Below are 16,704 nucleotides of genomic sequence, written 5' to 3' on the forward strand. Positions count from 1 at the left end.
GACATTGTGATGTTTTACGCGAACCACGGAAAAGGAACCTGGTTAGGAGATAAGACACAGACGTGTTCCGAATTGCTTACTCTAAGGACAGTCAGTCTTGAATGACTCTTGGAGGATTTCAGTTCTCCTAGTACCGTTATATCCTAAGACTTTGTGGCTTGAAAATATGGCTGGTATATCGACTTTGGATGACGATCCGGGGGCGCGCTGTAGGGTGGCAACCCGAGAAACGAATATTGGACTTCCTAATACATTATGGCATGCAAGCTTAGGTCCGATGAGCGCCATGGAGATGGTTACACGGGAGTCCTTGGCTGGTGGTTATTCAAGATTCGAGGACGAATCTATGTTGGTGGGGGAGAATTGTAAAATCCGCGAACCGGAATCCCGGTCTGGGTGATGCATCAATCAATGCATGTGGTGCATCGGTCGACAAAAGGTCAGTTTTCGCGAGGTGACTTAAGTTAAACGCGTGTTTAGCTGCGTTTTAGGTTAGGATAACCCTTAAGTCGAGTTAAAGGGAGTTGTGTCGTGATTAGTCGAGTTTTAGCCGTTTTTAGAGAGAAAAGAAAGTGAGAAGTTGTTTTTGAGGATTTTGGGAGATTTGGGGATGTTCTTCGGGAAATTTGTAGCTGAGATCGTTGTAGATCTGTCGGTTTTGTGTCAGATTCTTCTTTGGCAAAGGTGAGTGCATGACCATGGCTTATCTAAGCTTAGGATTTTCTCTGATTTTTGTGTTTTATGTGTTATATGGTTGTTCCTTGGTTTGTTAGAGTGTTTATGCATCACTTGGGGCCTTGGGAGGATCTTTTGTGGCAATGGATCGTGTTTTGGTGGTTTAGAAACGAAGATCCGGCAAGGAGCTTCGAGGAAGATGATGCTCGACAAGTGTGCCGATCGATGCAAATGCAAGGACGGTGCGGTCTGACCTAGGAGCATCGGTCGATGCCATGTGGAGGTGTCATTGATGCAATTAGGGATTTCGTGAAATGTTGAACATGCATCAGTTGATGCAATGTTGGTGTCAATCGATGCAGGTGAGTCTTGCATCGGTCGATGCTGGTTTGCGTCGGTCGATGCAACCCCATATGGTGTTGGTCGATGCATTGGTTGGTGTCAATCGATGCAGTTGTCCTAGTTTGTTTGTTGATTGTTGTTTGTTAGTTAGAGTTATCTCAATTGCTTCTGTGTATCGCCCAATAGATAAGAGGATTGCTAGGTTGCTGGTTTCATGTGTGTTGTGGTGCAGAAGGCAAAGTGTGATCGTTGAATCAAAGCGATGATGAAGAGGATGTTCTAGTGGCTCGTTGATGTAATGTCTGGCTTCTGTTAGGTTGCTAGGTTGCTGGTTTTATGTTTTTATGACTTGGTTGAATTATCATTTGTTATTGGTTTATTAATTATTTGTTTATTGGTTATTGATTAATGTTATCTTTTGGTTATTTTCACGGTTGGTTTGATTGTGGTTAGGTGGTTAGCCAGTATGAAAACAGTAGATTATTATTATATTAAAAAAATGGGTTGGTTCGTTTCAATTTTAGATTAAAACAAAATAAATAAAAATAATGTTAATGTCTATATTAATAACATATTAGAGAGGGAGAATAAAAACTATAATGTTTGAAACAATTTTGCAAATAAAGTTTAGGGAAAATGAGATTGATACGAGAATACCACAACATGAAAGGATATGATTTGTGGCCAGTTCCTTGATGTGCAGGATCCAACACTTTTGTTGAACCAGACGACATTTTGTAGAACAGTCAAATCCTGTTTTATAGCTAGAGACGCCAATGAACTTGTTGGGTCAAAAAAAAAAAAAGACTACAGAACAAAGTAAAAAGAATTTGAGATTGTCATCAACACTGAGCTGGTTTTATACAACATATAGTAATAAGTACACAGACAATTACAATCTAGTTGAAGATGAGATACATACCTCTCCATTAAGACATCGGATTTTCTCTCTTTCTCTTTATCTTAGGAGGTATCTTACGTAATTTATGTCTCTCTCTCTCTCTCTCTCTCTCACTCTCTCTCTCTCTCTCTCTCTCGTTATTTGTTTTGTAAATTAATCACCGGAGATTCTGAATAGTAAGAACCTTCTCTTCTCTCTTTTATTTTTTGTTTATGTATATGTTGTTGTTTTCGGATCGACACGCTTTTACATGTGTTTTGGTTATTTTGCTTTGGATCTTTGTTTGTTTGTTTTGTAAATTAGGTTTATTGAATCTGCCCAATTCTGCTCGTTTTCTGATCGATTCTAAGTTTTGGAATTCTCGGGTCCATGAACAAGCTTACATCTTAATTTTACTTGTGAAGAACTCCTTAACCGTTTGCTTAAACTGGTTTTGTTGATGTTCTTTTGCAGAATGGCGAGCCAACCAGCTGGAGGTGCCAAGCCACCTACGGTCTAAATTCGCGGGCAACCAGCTGGATATGTTGTTGTTGTCGGTACCAGTTTGCCTTCTATTAAGGAACCAGAACAAATTCTGGAGCATAAGATTGTCAACATGCAAGGTCGTTCTGCTACCAAGGTTCTGGTCAAGTGGATGAATGAAGCTGAATCCGAAGCCACTTGGGAGTTTCTTCTATTTGATTTGCTCAAGCGATTTCCTGCTTTCAACCATGAGGACATGGTTCTTTAGGAGGGGAGGATTTGATACAGTATAGAGAGTGCCACGTGGACGTGAGAGATGGAGAAGGCTCAACGGTCACGATGGTGAAGGCAGAGGCGATTCAAGTGTAACAGAAAATATATCGTTTTCTCAATTCATTAAGCAGCAATTTGTAAATTTTGTTACAGTTTCTCTCTCTAAACTTGGGTTGATTTTGCGATTCATCCTCTGTGAAGATTCATCGTCTTCTCAAGGTGGATTTTAGTTTCTCTTGTTTCATGAACATTAGATTCTCTTGGCTGTAATCGAATTGTGTAAATTGAAATATTGAATACAGTGTGTGAAGTTGGTTTATTCTTGTTAGTATCTATTGTAAACTATATTATAAGGTTGGAGGTAAGAAGTACTTTATTATGAGGAGAATAAAAAAGGAAAAGAGATCTAGAAGATGAGTGTATTGATTTGAGAGAGAAAATTAGAGAGAAGCTAGAGAGAAACTTAGAAAGATGGTAAGACTTCTCACATACACATTTTTCTCTCTTCTACATAACTCCTATTTATAATGGGAGGAGACAAAGACAAGTATATAGAGGTTGGTGAACAAATGTTACAAGTGTTACATGCAATGCATGAGGAGGGACACTTATTGTGATGGTTTGCATGAAGTGGGACACTTGTGGTGATGCATACTCACACTAATTTTATAACACTCCCCCATGAGTATCCATCACCAGTGATGAGTTACACACTGCCTCATTAAAAACCTCATCATGGAAAAATCCAGTGGGATAAAAACCATGACAAGGGAAAAAGAGTACAGTAGTGTAAACTCTCCCTCGAAAAAACTTCACATATCTCGTAGATGCCGCATTCCAATACTCTGAATATGCTTTTGGAATGTTGAAGTAGGAAGTGCCTTTATAAATAGATTTGTTGCATTGTCACTTGAGCGGATATATTGGATATCAACTTCCTTCTTTTGCTCGAGTTCTTGAGTGTAGGAGAAAAATTTTGAAGGTATATGTTTTATTCTGTCGCTCTTGATGTAACCTTCTTTGATTTGGGCTACACAAGCAGCATTGTCTTCGAATAATGTTGTTGGCTCTTTACTGGTTACTATTCCACTCGATTCTTGTATGTGGTTAGTCATTGTTCTGAGCCATACATTTTCCCTCGATGCTTCATGAAGAACAATTATTTCTGCATGATTTGAGGAAGTGGTGACCAAAGTCTGTTTTTATGAGCGCCATGAGATTACAGTTCCTCCAATTATGAAAACATATCCAATTTTAGGATCGGGATTTATGTGGATCTGATAAATATCCTGCATTTGCAAAACCAACTAGACCAACCGAAGAGTTTCTAAGATAAAATAATCCCAAGTCAATCGTACCTTGAAGATAACGGGGAATATGTTTTATCCCATTCCAATGCCTATGAGTAGGGGATGAGTTGTATCTTGTAAGTAGATTCGTAGCAAATGCAATATCTGGTCTAGTGTAATTTGCAAGGTACATGAGTCCACCGATAGCACTCATATAAGGTACTTCGGGACCAAGTATTTTCTCGTTATTTTCATAAGGTATGAATGGATCACTATCGACATTCAGAGATATATTGACCATTGGAGTACTCAAAGGAATCACTTTATCCATATTAAAACGTTTTAAATTTTTTTTCGTATAATTTAATTGATGCACAAATATTCCATCTTGGAAATGTTCTATTTGGAGCCCAAGAAAAAAGTTAGTCTTTCCAAGATCTTTCATCTCGAACTCTTCTTTCATATGAGTTCTTGCATCATCAATCTCCTTTTGAGTTCTAATTATATTCAGATCATCAACATATACAACAATGATCACAAATCCCGATGGAGATTTCTTTATGAAGATGCATGAGCATATTTCATTATTAACATACCTTTTCTTCAATAGGTATTCACTTAAGCGATTATACCACATGCACCCAGATTGTTTTAACCCGTAAAGTGATTGCTGTAATTTGATCACACAAATTTCATTAGACTTAGAGTCTAATGCCTTATGAATCTTAAATTCTTCTGGGATTTTCATGTATATATCATTATCCAATGATCCATATAAATATGTTGTCACTACATCCATAAGGTACATTTCTAAATTCTTAGAAGCTGTTAGACTCATTAAGTACCTGAATGTAATTGCATCCATGACTGGAGAATATGTTTCTTCATAATCAACTCCAGGTCTTTGAGAAAAACCTTGTGCAACAAGTCGGGCTTTATATCGTGTGATTTCATCTTTCTCATTTCTTTTTCGCACAAATACCCATTTGCAACCAACAGATTTTACATTTTTAGATACAGTGACAAGAGGTCCAAAGACATTTCTTTTATTGAGGGAAAGTAACTCAAGTTGCATAGCCTTTTCCATTTCTCCCAATCAGGCCTATGTTGGCATTCTGATACGGACCTTGGATCTGGATCATCTTTTTCATGATCGATATCTTTAGATACAGAAAAAGAGAATATTCCATTATCATCATCGATTTCATCACTATACCATAATATTCATTTTGGGCATAGTTAATAGAAATCTCATATTTTCTGTATCATCCTGAGGACTTTTCTCTTTATTTGGTTCTTCTTGAACATTTTCATCTCCAACTTTCTTTTTTCTTTTGGGAATTTTTAGCTTTAGAGCCCATTGGCCTCCCCCATTTCAATTGGACATTAGGTTCATTAGCTTTGCTTCCATCGAATTCCTCTCTAGGAATTTCAACTCTTGATGATGCATTTGCAGCGGGGATATATGACTTTGTCACCCTTATTGTATCTATTAACGCATCTGGTAATTGATTTGCCAATTTTTCTAAATGTACAATTTTCTGAACTTCCAGTTCACGTTGATTTGTAGAGGGTTCAAGATATATCAAAGATGGTATATACCATATAATATCTTTTGGTACTTGTTTAATTCGTCCCCCTAACGCTGGAAATTCATCTTCATTAAAATGGCAATCGGCAAAACGTGCCATAAAAATATCACCAGTTTGCTTTTCAAGATATCAAATTATACTCGGTGATGCATGACCGACAGATATACCCAATCTCTTTTGTGGCCCCATTTTTGTTCTTTGCGGTGGGGCTATAGGAACATAAATCGCACATCCAAAAATACGGAAATAGGATATGTTTGGCTCTTGGCCATATGCTAATTGTAAAGGAGAATATTTATTATATGCATTTGGTCGTATTTGGACCAATGCCGTAGCATGCAATATAGCATGACCCCATACAGAAATTGGGAGCTTTGTTCTCAATATTAACGGTCTAGCAATGAGTTGTAGCCGTTTAATCAAAGATTCAGCCATGCCATTTTGTGTATGAACATGAGGAACCGGATGCTCAACATCGATTCCTATTGACATACAATAATCATTGAAAGCATGTGAAGTGAATTCACCAGCGTTATTAAGGGATAATAAGGGAATTTAACCTTCAACCTGATTATTTGGGCAATGAATTTTGCGAAGGCCGTGTTTCGTGTTGTCAATAGACACACATTTGACCATCTACTAGATGTGTCAATCATTACTATAAAATAACGAAACGGTCCGTATGAAGGGTGGATAGGTCCACATATATCACCATGTATTCTCTCTAAGAATAATGGTGATGCATTCCCAATTTTGGCTGGCGATGTCCGAATTATGAGTTTTCCTTGAGAACATGCATCACATGAAATCTCATCATATCTAAAAATCTTTGGTTCTTCAGTGGATGACCATTAGAATTTTGCACAATTTTTCGCATCATGATTGAACCAGGATGTCCAAGCCTTTCATGTCATATCTTAAATGTACTAGTAAACTTAGAGTTTACTGTAACATAAGATGCAAACTTATTTATTTTTGTGCAATACAATCCAGAGGATAACATTGGCAATTCTTCCAATATATGTTTCTCCTCAGATGTTATGCAAAGATATTCAATGCCATTCTTATTCAAAGTCTCTATATGATATTCATATCCATTTCTTCGGATATCTCTTAAACTAATCAAGTTTCTATGAGACTTAGGGAAATATAATGCATCAATTTCAAAATTTGTCCCCCTTAGCATTGAAAAATTGTCTTTTCCATAGTCTATAATAATCTTTGCATTACCATATATAGTGCTCATGCTTCTAGCGAAGTCTTTTATTTTGAGAGAGGAGAAATATTTTTTTCTCTTTAAGTATTGAGTGCATTGTAGCACTGTCTGCTAGACACATATCTCCATCCTCAATCTCACACATATCTCCATCCTCAATCTCAAAATTTGACATTTTCTGAGATAAAATATTTATAAAATAAGCATTAAAAAAATAACATAAAGTCTTACAAAAAGGCTTATTATATATTACAATAAAACTATTATTCAAAAAGACATTTGTTAAAACATAAAGTACATATCAAACTATGACAAAGCTTATTATGGCATATGGGCCTTATTCGCATGATTTTCCGTTTTCATGATCAACGAGAAAATCTGCTATATCAAGATGGGGTTCATCATTTAGGCCATGGAAAGAAGGTCCTGTTTCATCAGAGATGAGGTTGGTCTCAACATCTCGTTCTTTTGCCTTTTGAGATGCTTGATACAGATCGGCAAAATGTTTTGGTATATGGCAGGTTTGATACCAATGTCCTTTCATGCCGCATTTGTAACAAGTACTTTCACCTTGTTTCTTTAAAACGCGACCAACATTATTGATTTGAAGATTTTTGTTGGTTTTTCTTGTGTTGAAGTTATTAGCAGAGAGAGACCCCTTCCATTTCCTCTTCCACGACCTCCTCCACGACCGTGTCCGCTTCCGCGTCCTCGTCCTTGCCAATTATTATAACTGGATCGGATGTAGCAACATTCACTTCTGAAAGTGGAGCTGATCCGTTAGACGAGTTTGATGATTTATCATCATGAGCTCATTATTTTGTTCAGCAACATGAAGAACTTGCATTAATTCAGAATATCGAGTATACCATCTTTCTTGATATTGTTGCTGCAGGAGTATATTTGAAGGATGGAAAGTTTGGAATGTTTTCTCGATCATATCATAATCGGAAACTTCTTCTCCGTAGAGAGCCATCCTTGAAGTGATTCCGAACAAAGCGGAATTGTATTCACTTACACTTTTGTAAACCTGAAAATGCAGGTTTAGCCATTCATGTTTGGCTTTTGGTAAGATCATATACTTTTGGTGATCTAACCTATCTTTGAGTGCGATCTAGAGATCTGAGGGATTTTCTCTCGTGATGTATTCATTTTTTAAACCATCGTGGAGATGGTGACGCAAGAACATCATGGTTCTTACTTTTTCCTCTTCTAACCCCATTTCTGACTGATCGAGGGTTTTGAGAAGCCCATCCCCTTTTAGGTAGAATTTTGCATCTAATGCCCATGTCGTATAATTTTTCCCAGAGATATCAAGGGCGGCGAATTCAAATTTTGGCAAGTTTGACATGATACTATATAAATAATAAAACAATTTGTTAAATCTAAAATTTTATGAAACACTTTTGTAAAATCTTGTTTTTAGCAATAAATATAAATTATAAAAAATTATTAGCTATAGAATATATTCATAAATTAAAACAATCATTTTAGGAGGCATAACCTTCCATATAATTAAAATATATATATCTGAACATATAATCAAGGAGGCAGGGCCTACCATAATGATCAAGAATGTAGATCTAAATGATCAAGGAGGCAGAGCCTACCATTATGATCAAGAAGTATGTATAGTCTTTTACTCTATAAATAATACATATAGTAATGTGCATATGAACTAATTAGATTTAAACAAATTTAACATACCTTAAATGTTACCTCAAACTAATGATGGATCGTGAGTCGATCGTGCTGATAACGTATTGTAAGCTATATTATAAGCTTGAAGGTAACAAATACTTTATTTTGAGGATAATCAAAAGGAGAAGAGATCTAGAAGATGAGTCAATGGATTTGAGAGAGAAAACTAGAGAGAAACTTAGAGAGATGGTAACACTTCTCACATACATATTTTTCTCTTCTACATAACTCCTATTTATAATGGGAGGAGACAAAGTGTGACACCCCGGTTTCAGAGACTTGCAGAGAGGTTTAAAAGAATTGATTTGGCCACCTATGTCACCAAAGTGCACTTATCTTTTCGGTCAAGGGTCCTGAGAAAACTCCAGAGTTAAGCGTGCTTGAGCTGAAGTAGTCTCAGGATGGGTGACCTTCTGGAAAGTGACTGTCGGAACTGTGCCAGTGAGGACAAAACACAGGAAAAGATCATGTGGTGATTTGTAGGGATGGTAACAAGTCTTTAAAACCTCCCGAACATAACAAACTGACCGTCGGATATGGATGGGCTCACGATCCTAGTGAGAGGACGTGCGGCCCATTAAGGAAGGTGGGCCCATGGCCTAGGATTGGACATGGGGCCCACTAAGAGGTGGCGGTCGGGGCGTTACAAGTGGTATCAGAGCCGAACCCAGACGATTGTGGAGTCAAGTGGGCTCACATCGTCGGGGTGACGGTCTTGGTACGCAACGAGGACTTTGCGATCTGTTAGTGGGGGTGATTTGTGACACCCCGGTTTCAGAGACTTGCTGAGAGGTCTAAAAGAATTGATTTGACCACCTATGTCACCAAAGTACACTTATCTTTTGGGTCAAAAGTCCTGAGAAAACTCCAGATTTAAGCGTGCTTGAGCTGAAGTAGTCTCAGGATGGGTGACCTTCCAAGAAGTGACTGTCGGAACTGTGCGAGTGAGGACAAAACACAGGAAAAGATCATGTGGTGATTTGTAAGGTCGGTAACAAGTCATTAAAACCTCCCAGACATAACAAACTGACCGCGGATATGGATAGACTCACGGTCCTAATGAGAGGACGTGAGTCCCATTAAGGAAGATGGGCCCATGGACTGGGATTGGACATAGGGCCCACTAAGATATGACTATTTGAGCATTACACAAAAACAAGTATAGAGAGGTTGGTGACAAGTGGTGAACAAATGTTACAAGTGTTATATGCAATGCATGAAAATGGACACTTGTTGTGATGGTTTGCATGAAAAGGGACACTTGTGGTGATGTATACTCACATTAATTTTATAACATCCTATATTTCAGTTCTGTTCCTTTTTAGTTAGATTCAATTTTTTGATCATATTGTTTTTTCTTTTACATTTATGGTCCCCCATTTTTCTTTTTACAAAAGTTTTTTCTACAAATTAAAGAATCATTGTTATCAACTTATCACTTCCAGAAATTTGTTTTTAAAGGTTATTTTAATGATGTCACATTGACGATGTCACAAAAGATGTTATAATAGTGTGGTCCAATTAATTATTGTAATAGAAAAATGAGAGATATAAAGATGAAAAGTAGTGCATAATCCTATTGAGATTTTTTAAAAGAATCCATAGGGAATATAAAATACAGCTTCATATATTAATGACAAATATTTTACATCAAATCTCTATAATATGGTAATTCCATAATTAGCAAAAAAAAAAAAAAAAACTCATCCATAGTCCAGTGCTAAAAGTCTTCCAAGACTCAAAACGATAAAAGGCGTTTCTGTCGTAAAGACCAAATTACTCCGTCTAGGAGAAATCTGAGTAACCGAATAAACCGGTTTGATCGTATCCATAGTTTGTCCAATAACCGGTTTGCATAGATTCATCCATGTTCTGATCTAAGCTTGTACTCGCTAGAAAATCCATGTTTTGGTTACCAATGACCGGAAAATCAAAGTCTTGTTGGAAGTACTGAGATGCAACCTCTTGGATTTGAGGATAGTCCTACACAAAAAAAATATTCAAACCTATATTAGATAAACCAAAACCGGTTTCGGTTTAGTTATATTAGTCAATATAGAATTGTGTACACATACTTTTGAAGAATCGAGAATGAAGTCAGGTGAAATCCAAATGTTGGAAGAGTCTGTTTCAGTAGATATTGGATTAACAAATGAGTGAAATGGCATTGTTTTATCGCGACTAGGAGACGTTATTGAAAACCCCGAGCTTTCTCCGGATCCAATAGTTTGCTCGCTTGGAATTTCTCGGATTTTCGAATTAGTTTTGATCTTAGTCTTCATTGCAACACGACATAGCACATAAGCTCCCTATAATTAAACACATTCAATTCTTAATATTCTCTTACCAAATGAAACAAAAAAATATATATATCAAGTCTCTTTACCTTGAAATGTGGTGGTCCTTGTGATGAATCATCATCGCAGAGTCGATATTCATGCATTATCCAATTGCTTCTATCGCCTAACGGGGCACGTCCTTTATAGAAGACTAGAGTTTTTCTATAGCCAATTATAGAAGATGAACGAGAAGTAATTTTCCGATCTTTTCCGGTTGCTTTCCAATAACCAGCTTTTGTTCCTCGGTTTGTACGGAAACCATTAGGATATTTTTTGTCCCTTGAACAGAAGAAGAACCATTCCATGTCTCGGTTTGGGAGAAATGACTTGTCTAAAAAGTAACATTGACAAATAAAAATTACAACATATTAAAATTTTAAAAAATTACAAAAAAAAATAAAAAAAATAAATACAGTGTTTGGAAGTTGATATATGTTACCTGGTAACTCCCAAGGATCGAAACTATAAAGATCGATAACGGGAATGACTTCAAGCTCGATCTCGAGACCTTCGACTTTTCTTTTCAAGTAGTATTCGATGAGTTCTTCATCGGTAGGATGAAACCTGAATCCTGGAGGTAAACATGAACTTCCCATTTTTCAATAATAAACTGACAATACGATGACTTGCTACACCAAAAAAAAAAAAAGTTAAAAATCTTGAAATCAATATTTATTTATTTATATATTTATTGTTGAACAAGTAATCGATATTTCTTTTCTAGTCACGAAGCTACAACAGTTAATATTTGGAAAATCCAAAAATAGAAACTTTTCTCGACGCTTGATTTGTTGTTTAGAAAAAATTGCAAGTCAAGTCGATAGTATTCTTTGTGTGACAAGAACATTGTCTGAAACAAAACAAACTGTTTCGTATAATTAAAAAAAAAAAATCTTTAAAAGTAAGAGATGTAGTAAGAAAGTATAGATAGGTGTGAAAGCTTCAAAAGTGATTAAGGAATGATTTTCTAATTTTTCTTAACAACAAGTGCTTAGCGAATGATGAAGAGAGTGATTGTAGAAATTAGAAGAGGTTGGTAGAGTGTTGAATGGTTATGGAGGGCTGAATATATAGCCCAAAGTTGGTAGAGCATTGAGAGTTATATATAAATGTAAATTGGAATTATAAAAGTTTGTTAGGATGTGGCTTTTATTTTTTACAAAACTATGGGAGACCGACAAAGTGATTAAGACATAACTTGTCTGAAGTGTTCTATAAAATTAAATTCCAAAGTAATTGGACCCACCTAGACTCAATAGGTTATTTACATGTTCACACTTAGGCACAAGCAATTGACAACTCATTTCCTTATATCTTTCAAAGTTTTGTTCTTCTTGTTGACTAACCATTAATTTTATTTCCAATGATAGGTTTATCATTTCAATCTTCACATATACTAGTATGTCAATGCGATTTACAATACAACCAATATTTCTATAGAATATACTTACGTGTATGTCAGTGTAATATTTTGTATCAAATGAATGTACTATTGTTTCTTAGCGTACCAATGCTATAGCTAGATATTTTAATGTGTGCAACTTTTACACCTAAAGTTGTAACTTTCCCAGTCATATATTACTGTGATATTGAGTTTAAAAATACTGTTCCACGTCACAATGCGTAGGACAAAAGAACTTTTTAGTGTAACTAAACGTTTTTTTATGTCGTACGAAAAGAAGAAGAAGAAAGTGATAACGAAAACTACATATTTGAGTCGGAACAAGATAGTGGACCCGCGGCTACTCTAATCGGACCAAACCATATTTTATTTTCCTAATTTTAGATTACATAATTGTTCAATGTCTTTAAGAGCGACCAAAGAGCCACTTTGAATATTAGTTGGAAAAAAATAATTCAGAAGTTCTCAAATACACTTAAGATACAAAAGTTTCTTCTTTTATCCATTTTGGAATTACAATAATAAGTTCATATTCCGATCCGGATATTAATTATAAGTTTATTGTTTATACTTTTATAGCCTAAAATATGACGTTTGCATAAAGTTGTGCAGTTCATGGTTTCCCATTTAGTTGGACCAATTTAGCTTTTTTTTCATAGCATCTGGAAAAGGGATGGATACCTAGATACGATGACTAAAATTTACACTGCCATCATAAGTACATAACAATTTCGTCTTGATATTATAGGCATTTATAAGTCAGTTAGCTACTTAGCTATTTGAAAATCTTCATCACTAACAAGAATCTGACACAGAGTTTTATCAGTTTAGTTAACATGGTATGTCACATAATTTTAATATTTCCTCCATGTCACATAATTTTAATATTTCCTCCATGTCTCACAAACAACAGATGTATATATATCTATGGGCAAGAGCATTTGGTGCTCCAAAACACCCTTTTAGTTTCTCAAACTCGTGGAAAATGATGAGGCAAAGGCAGAAACTGGTGGATGTCCTTTGATATCATCAAGTGTGGTTCTTGGATTCAGTCCCAAAACATGCCTTACCATGTAGATTGTTTGTTTGAATCGATGTTGCTAATTTTCTGTTTTTGAGTAATTTATTTTAAGGGGGAAAAAAGCAAAGATTAAAATATACATATATATATATATATATATATATATATATATATATATATATAATAGAAAATGAAGATCATCCTCGAATCAAGGTTTCATTTAGTAGTTATATATACTCTCTATTAAATGTTTAAGTTATATCTAAATAGAATCTCATCCAGTTCTTAATTTTTCCATAAAAAGAAATGTGAAAACATACCAAATGTAGAAGGGGATGGTATGTTATCTCCCAACATCCGTATTGGTGGGACAATAAGCCAACTATAATATTATTTGGTTTAACACGTTTTTAGTTTACTTATAATTTGTATTCTTAGCGAAGTCTTTCACGAAACATTGAATTTTAATAAATAATTTTATTTATTTATAAATTTAATATAGTATTCTAAATGGGTTATATATATAATGATCATTTCTTTGGATATTATAAATATAAATTGAAGTTTTGATTATGATATGTAGCATATATTGTTCTTCGTCTTAATATTATCATATGAATCACTACCTTTTTTTTTTTTTTTTTTGAATCACTACCTAAATTTAACGTTGCATGCATGTTATAGAATTATGATATTGACTCCTTATTTTGTATTGATTTGTTGAATCGGTTTTGGTTTTGTTAGGTTCAGAATTGAGAAATCCAAGTTAAATTACTTCAGTTGACGGTAACAGAGGGTTGGTTCTATTAAAATGTACATTGTCATTTTGGTAGGGGGGAATGAATATTCTAAAGGGAACACTATCAGAAAAGAGAAGTTCTTAACACACAAAATAAACTCTAAAAGCATAAATAAATGCATAATATGGCAAATATACTTGTCTATACGAATAACGGATCTATCAAATGACCACCCTTACACGGATACCTACATTTTAAATCAACAATAATATTAATTTTGTAACTAATAATTAATGTTCTTACGCAGTGCGGCGGTGGATGTGTTTTTGGTCAAGTGTATGTAAACTAGTTTATAGCCAATGATGTATTTACGTTGATCTAGTAATCATAATTCTAAATGTGTGAGTTTCTTTTGCAGATTATCGATACAAGATTTTCTTAATGAATCGTATATCGTATCATGTAATGTGAGTTGAATTTTCTATATAGGAGCAGATGGATATCTCTTTGTATAAACTACATCATCATTGTTTAATGATTTTTAAAAAATCAAAAAATCAATGTGATAGATTATAGATATCTATGGATAGATTTAAACTTGAATATGATAACATGCGTGTGTAAATTACAGATGACGAAAATATATATGTTTCCAATTTTCATAGACCTTTTTATCTATTTCTCTTGATAAAAATGCTTTTCAAATTCGATCTTTAAAGATCTGCTCGGACTCTCAAGTCCTTATGAAGCTAATCAACTCCGCTGGTAGTCTCAATGAGCTTAAATGAATTCTCTATGACATTTCGTGTCTAAAGAACGTCTTCTCCTCTATCGTTTTCAGGTTTATACCTTGTTTGAACAATAGCAAATGCACTAGCTAAATCTGCTCTTTCTATTTCTATGTCTTTGTCTGTAATCCTTTCCTTCCCTAATGGAGGCTGACTTTCCTATTTTTATTAATCTATGAGTTTGATCCAAAAAAAAATGCATAGTTATATTATACCTAGTTAGGTTTAAAGATAATGGAAAATGGTTAATCATTGATAGATAATCAACAGACGAATAAATACAATTATATTATGATTGTAGAAAATAAAATACCATGTTAAGTTGTGGAACCTAATCTATCGGACCCGATATGTCATCTGATGTTCAGACGGTACAATGATCGGCTTGCTTCCTCAATTATTAAAATATTTGTCGTTGTTTTACATTATATGTAAGGAAAACAAAAATAAAGAGAGCGCGTTTATCTTCTCAAATTTTTATGATTATAATTCAGTGACGTACTATAAATCGTGGTTTATGAAGGTTAGGAGATATGAGATCCAAATCCTTATATATCAAACGTATGATCAAACTCACAGAAACTAATCCAACAAGTAGTCCTAGATTTCTAGTTATTGTTTTAGTTGTAGGTTAATGAAAATTTTGAACGTTAAAACTGTGTTAGAATTTGAAGTTAACTAAATTCGTAAACTGGAAGCATAATAAAAGGAAGAGGGTGAAATTGGTGTCAAAGTGAAGCCATGAACGTTGGAAAAGGAGAGGACTCATCTTATCACTTAATCACACTTTGTCTCCTCACTTTTTTTCTTCCTTTTGCTTTCGGCTCCCTTCTTTTCTTTCTTTACTTTATTTCCTTCTTTATTTTTCTTTCATCTTATTTGTTTGGGATCTTCAAGTTTTATAACCAGTTAGCAACGTTTTGAGTAACGAGAAATTATTTTGATGCCAAAACTCGAATTTTTTTTTGCATCCCACTCATATAGGAAAGTCTACATAAAATAATGAGTGGTTACCAATTTTTTTTATATGTGTAAAATTAGAAGTTCTTTTAAAATTATATTTCAATCTTTATGTTATGTGAAACTGTAATGCAAAAATAGTTATATAATTGGAAAATATTTGATTAGTTATTTGACCAAACATTACGATTTTCTTTATTTGACTAGTACATTGGCAGGATTTGTTTTGTAGTTGTTCACAATGTCAAATTTGGTGTAAATAATTGGGTATCATTATCACTAAGTATGAACATCTTAACGAAGACAAGACATTAAAAATAGAACAACATTTGTAAGTATCATTATCATTAAAAATTTTGAGTCAAAAAGAATTTAATAAAAATTTAAATTATCTTTGGAATATCTTTTAATGTATCATTTGAGAAACAAATACTCATCATCTTCATGTGTATTCCGTGTCTAATTTCTAATCTACAACTCACAAGTCATAACACATGTGAAAAATGTATAATTTGGATTCGAAGATGATTTGATTAAAAAAAAAAGACGTAACCAAAAAAAGTTTAACTAAAGAAGAGGGAAAATAGATTGAGGTAAACGAAAATACTTTTAGAGTGTTGATGTCATGAATGCCGGCCCTGTATATTAAACCATACTTTTACATTACTATTACAATTTTTGTTTAATCAAATTATTTTAATATTGCAGTTTTTAGCACATTTATGTTGTAAAAATTTCCCATTAATCATTACAAACACAACAATCTAAACTAGTTATCAAAATCAAGTGCTTGCTAGAAGTTTGTTCTCTTCATACCACTTATGTTGCTATTGCTTCTTAAACAACCCATTAAAATACTATGAATTTTGTTGATGTTGCCAAAACGAATGCAACTAATCATATTTTCATGATTTTATTTTTTTTTGCTTCTACGAGATCGACATGTCATGCATAACCATCTCAACTATTGTTTTTAGTATATCCGTTTGAATGTTAAGCTTAT

At 34.4% G+C, this 16,704-nt stretch overlaps 1 protein-coding gene and 1 long non-coding RNA gene across 2 annotated transcripts; one reads left to right on the forward strand and one right to left on the reverse strand.

Moving 5' to 3' along the window:
- The first annotated feature begins 1,963 nt into the window (after positions 1 to 1,963).
- LOC147934732 (uncharacterized) lies at positions 1,964 to 2,972 on the forward strand. The gene is made up of 2 exons (XR_015571783.1): positions 1,964 to 2,094; positions 2,372 to 2,972. It is a non-coding gene; the product is annotated as an uncharacterized LOC147934732 (long non-coding RNA).
- A 7,030-nt stretch (positions 2,973 to 10,002) lies between these two features.
- LOC104724721 (NAC domain-containing protein 96-like) lies at positions 10,003 to 11,909 on the reverse strand. Its single transcript, XM_010443265.2, has 4 exons — positions 11,230 to 11,909; positions 10,838 to 11,121; positions 10,527 to 10,760; positions 10,003 to 10,434 (listed from the first exon to the last, which is right to left on the reverse strand). The coding sequence occupies exons 1-4, from the start codon at positions 11,384 to 11,386 to the stop codon at positions 10,237 to 10,239; spliced, it is 873 nt and encodes a 290-aa protein (XP_010441567.2). The 5' UTR covers positions 11,387 to 11,909; the 3' UTR covers positions 10,003 to 10,236.
- Between the last annotated feature and the right edge of the window lie 4,795 nt (positions 11,910 to 16,704).

This window comes from Camelina sativa, chromosome 11 (assembly GCF_030686135.1).
Source record: "Camelina sativa cultivar CO46 ecotype springtype chromosome 11, ASM3068613v1".
In the NCBI taxonomy this organism is placed as follows: domain Eukaryota; kingdom Viridiplantae; phylum Streptophyta; class Magnoliopsida; order Brassicales; family Brassicaceae; genus Camelina; species Camelina sativa.